This window comes from Montipora foliosa, chromosome 8 (genome assembly GCF_036669935.1).
Source record: "Montipora foliosa isolate CH-2021 chromosome 8, ASM3666993v2, whole genome shotgun sequence".
In the NCBI taxonomy this organism is placed as follows: Eukaryota; Metazoa; Cnidaria; class Anthozoa; order Scleractinia; family Acroporidae; genus Montipora; species Montipora foliosa.
The window spans coordinates 46,951,896-46,954,395 of record NC_090876.1 but is presented as its reverse complement, the minus strand read 5'-3'; the positions used below and the strand labels follow the sequence as shown (position 1 = coordinate 46,954,395).

At 39.6% G+C, this 2,500-nt stretch overlaps 1 protein-coding gene across 2 annotated transcripts in view; it reads left to right on the top strand.

The window, feature by feature from the left end:
* Positions 1-2,500, top strand: part of LOC138012406 (NLR family CARD domain-containing protein 3-like) — a 65,290-nt gene that overhangs the window by 7,581 nt on the left and 55,209 nt on the right. For both annotated transcript variants that reach the window (XM_068859150.1, XM_068859149.1), the window contains 2 exons: positions 792-956; positions 2,001-2,500. The exon at positions 2,001-2,500 is cut by the window's right edge and continues 175 nt beyond it. In XM_068859150.1, coding sequence (XP_068715251.1) covers positions 950-956; positions 2,001-2,500 — 507 coding nt within the window. In that variant the 5' untranslated portion in view covers positions 792-949. The remainder of the gene's footprint in view (positions 1-791; positions 957-2,000) is intronic.

The following is a 2,500-nucleotide window of genomic DNA, read 5'->3' as shown; positions in this document are numbered from 1 at the left end:
TTATATTCAAGACCTTGCTGGCCAGTGGGCATTAGTGGCATTGGTGCAGGGCACCCCTTTGGGTTGGCAGGGCTGGGGAATTCCCTTCACTTTGTGTATCGAAAATTAATCAACTTGCTTATTATAATTTGCTCGTCGTGTTTGTAGCTATCATTTTATGCATTCTTTATTCCCTCCCTATCCCTCCCTTGGGTAACGCTCAGGGCTTGTAGGGTTAACTCTTCCACTGGTTGACAGTGTGATGGTGCCTGGGTGGATGCCACTCTCAGGGTTGTTATGATTACTTGCTGCTCTCGGCTGCAGCTCATGGCTGGCTTTATAGGCCTCTCAGGCATCTCCCTTATGCTCATCTGTTGATGAGTTCAATTGCAATTTTGTTGCACACTGCTTTATTATGTGAGCCATTAGGCCATCTACAGTGTAAGACCTCGGCAACTGCAAGACAATAGCCCTTTTCACGGGTAGCTTTTCTCATTTGCATTACAATGTAATCTAACGTGGATGCGAGGCAATTTGGGTTAAAACTATAAAATAGCCCGAAATGCCTCACATACATGCTAGATTATATTGTAATGCAAAAGAGAAAAACTAACCGTGAAAAGGGCTATTAAAACTATATGTCCTGTATGAAGTGTATGCAAGTATGCATAACAAAGAATTTACATGAATTAGTATCTGAAATTTAAACAGCAGGTTGGGATGATTAATATTGTGGAAGATCATTGTAGTGAGAAAGTTTGATATAATCATGAGGTACCAAGTTCTATTTTCCTTTTTCACCTCTCACTTAGGGACACAGACAAGACAAGTCATGGATGCTTGAATGGTGGCTTTGAGATATGTTACATGACAGAATGATCATCAAAAGACTTGACAAGATGGTGATCGTTAATAGAATTTTTCAAAGCAATGGAAACATGATGATGATGATGATGGTGTAAAGGTCAGCATGGAAGGTAAAGTGCAAGTAAACACAGGGGAGGTGGGAGATGTGGATCGAAGAAAGACACAGGCCACTTGCTACGAAAACCACCGATCTGTGAAATGGGCCCAAATTACCGAGTCACTGCCCCGCCCACTTTTGTTAAACATTTTGATGAAAATCCTTCCCCACAGGCTTAAGGTGTGCTATAACAACCACAACAATGGAAAAACACATTTTCAAAATTTATCTCTGTTTTCTTTGGCAATCGCAGAAAAATGTCCCACAAAGAAAACTGTGGTGAAGTGTTCGCCTTTTCTGATAATGTCTTGTTTAATCTTCATTCTCAAGCCTCCTCTGAGAGCTTTTCCACGATTATAGAGCCTTCCATATGCACTCAGTTTTGCCAATACCTCTTAAGAATTCGAACTATTTACAAGCGAAAGTGGGCGGGGCAGAGACACGTAAATTCCCACATATTCCACAGATCAGTGGTTTTCGTAGTACCAGGGTAACTTCCTTCCCCCTCCCTATAAAACCATACCCCTATTTTTCAAAGAAGACCCCAGGGAAGTGGGAAATTCCTTTTTTAGATAGTTGATAAACAAACCACTCAAAAGATTAAAATTAATATTAACTCTCATGTTTTACAATAAACTGAAATATTTGAACAATCTTCAGAAGCCAAAACCCAGATAAAATAATGATAATTATTAGTTTTAATCATGACACTTGATTTCAACAAAATGACAGCAGTCTCATCCAGCAGTCAGTGTTTCAGCCTGCTTCTCTTCTATGTTTTACATGTATTTAAACATGCACATACAAAATGACACACATGAAGCAAAACAAATTAAGTTTGTTGCACAGCCACTGCAGTATGCAACAGTGCCTTTGCTAAATTTTCAAGCGAAGGTTGTCGAATGTAATTATAATGTACTTGAATATTAGATCTTAATTCTTAGCAAGAATAATTACATGTATGTCGTCACTTACTTTGCTCCAAATTTGTTCATAGCAAATATAGAATCTAATAGATGATAAATGATTTTGCTTTGTTTTTTTTTTTTAATCTTAGGTGGAAAGAAAGGGAAACTTTGTTTGCCTGTCCTGGAAGACTGTAACAGTTATGGCATGCCCCCTAAGCTCATTGACAAAGTCAAGCCACCAGAACTGAGTGGTCTTCAAACTGTCAGCAAACCTTGGGGAAGTGTTGATCTGCCAATTGATATTTTGCTACTGACAGCGGAGGATTGTGGGTTCTTGAGTTGTTACTCGTTTTTGGGGCAACCTGTCAAAAGTTACAACATGGAAGTTGGTTGGATATATTTTGGATACATTGGTACTGATCAAAATCAGCTAAAGGTTGCATTACAGACATGTGCTAAAGGTTCTGTAGTCCCAGGGGGATCTTCAGCAGCAGTAAAAAATGCAGTCAGGGTCTTGAGGCCAAAGGCTGTATTTTTGGTGGGAACTTGCCGCGGTTTAAGCTCAGATAAAGTCAAACTAGGCGATGTAGTTGTATCTGCCAAGTTGACAACACCAGCTGGATTCAAAATTCCCATGAGTTCACATCTT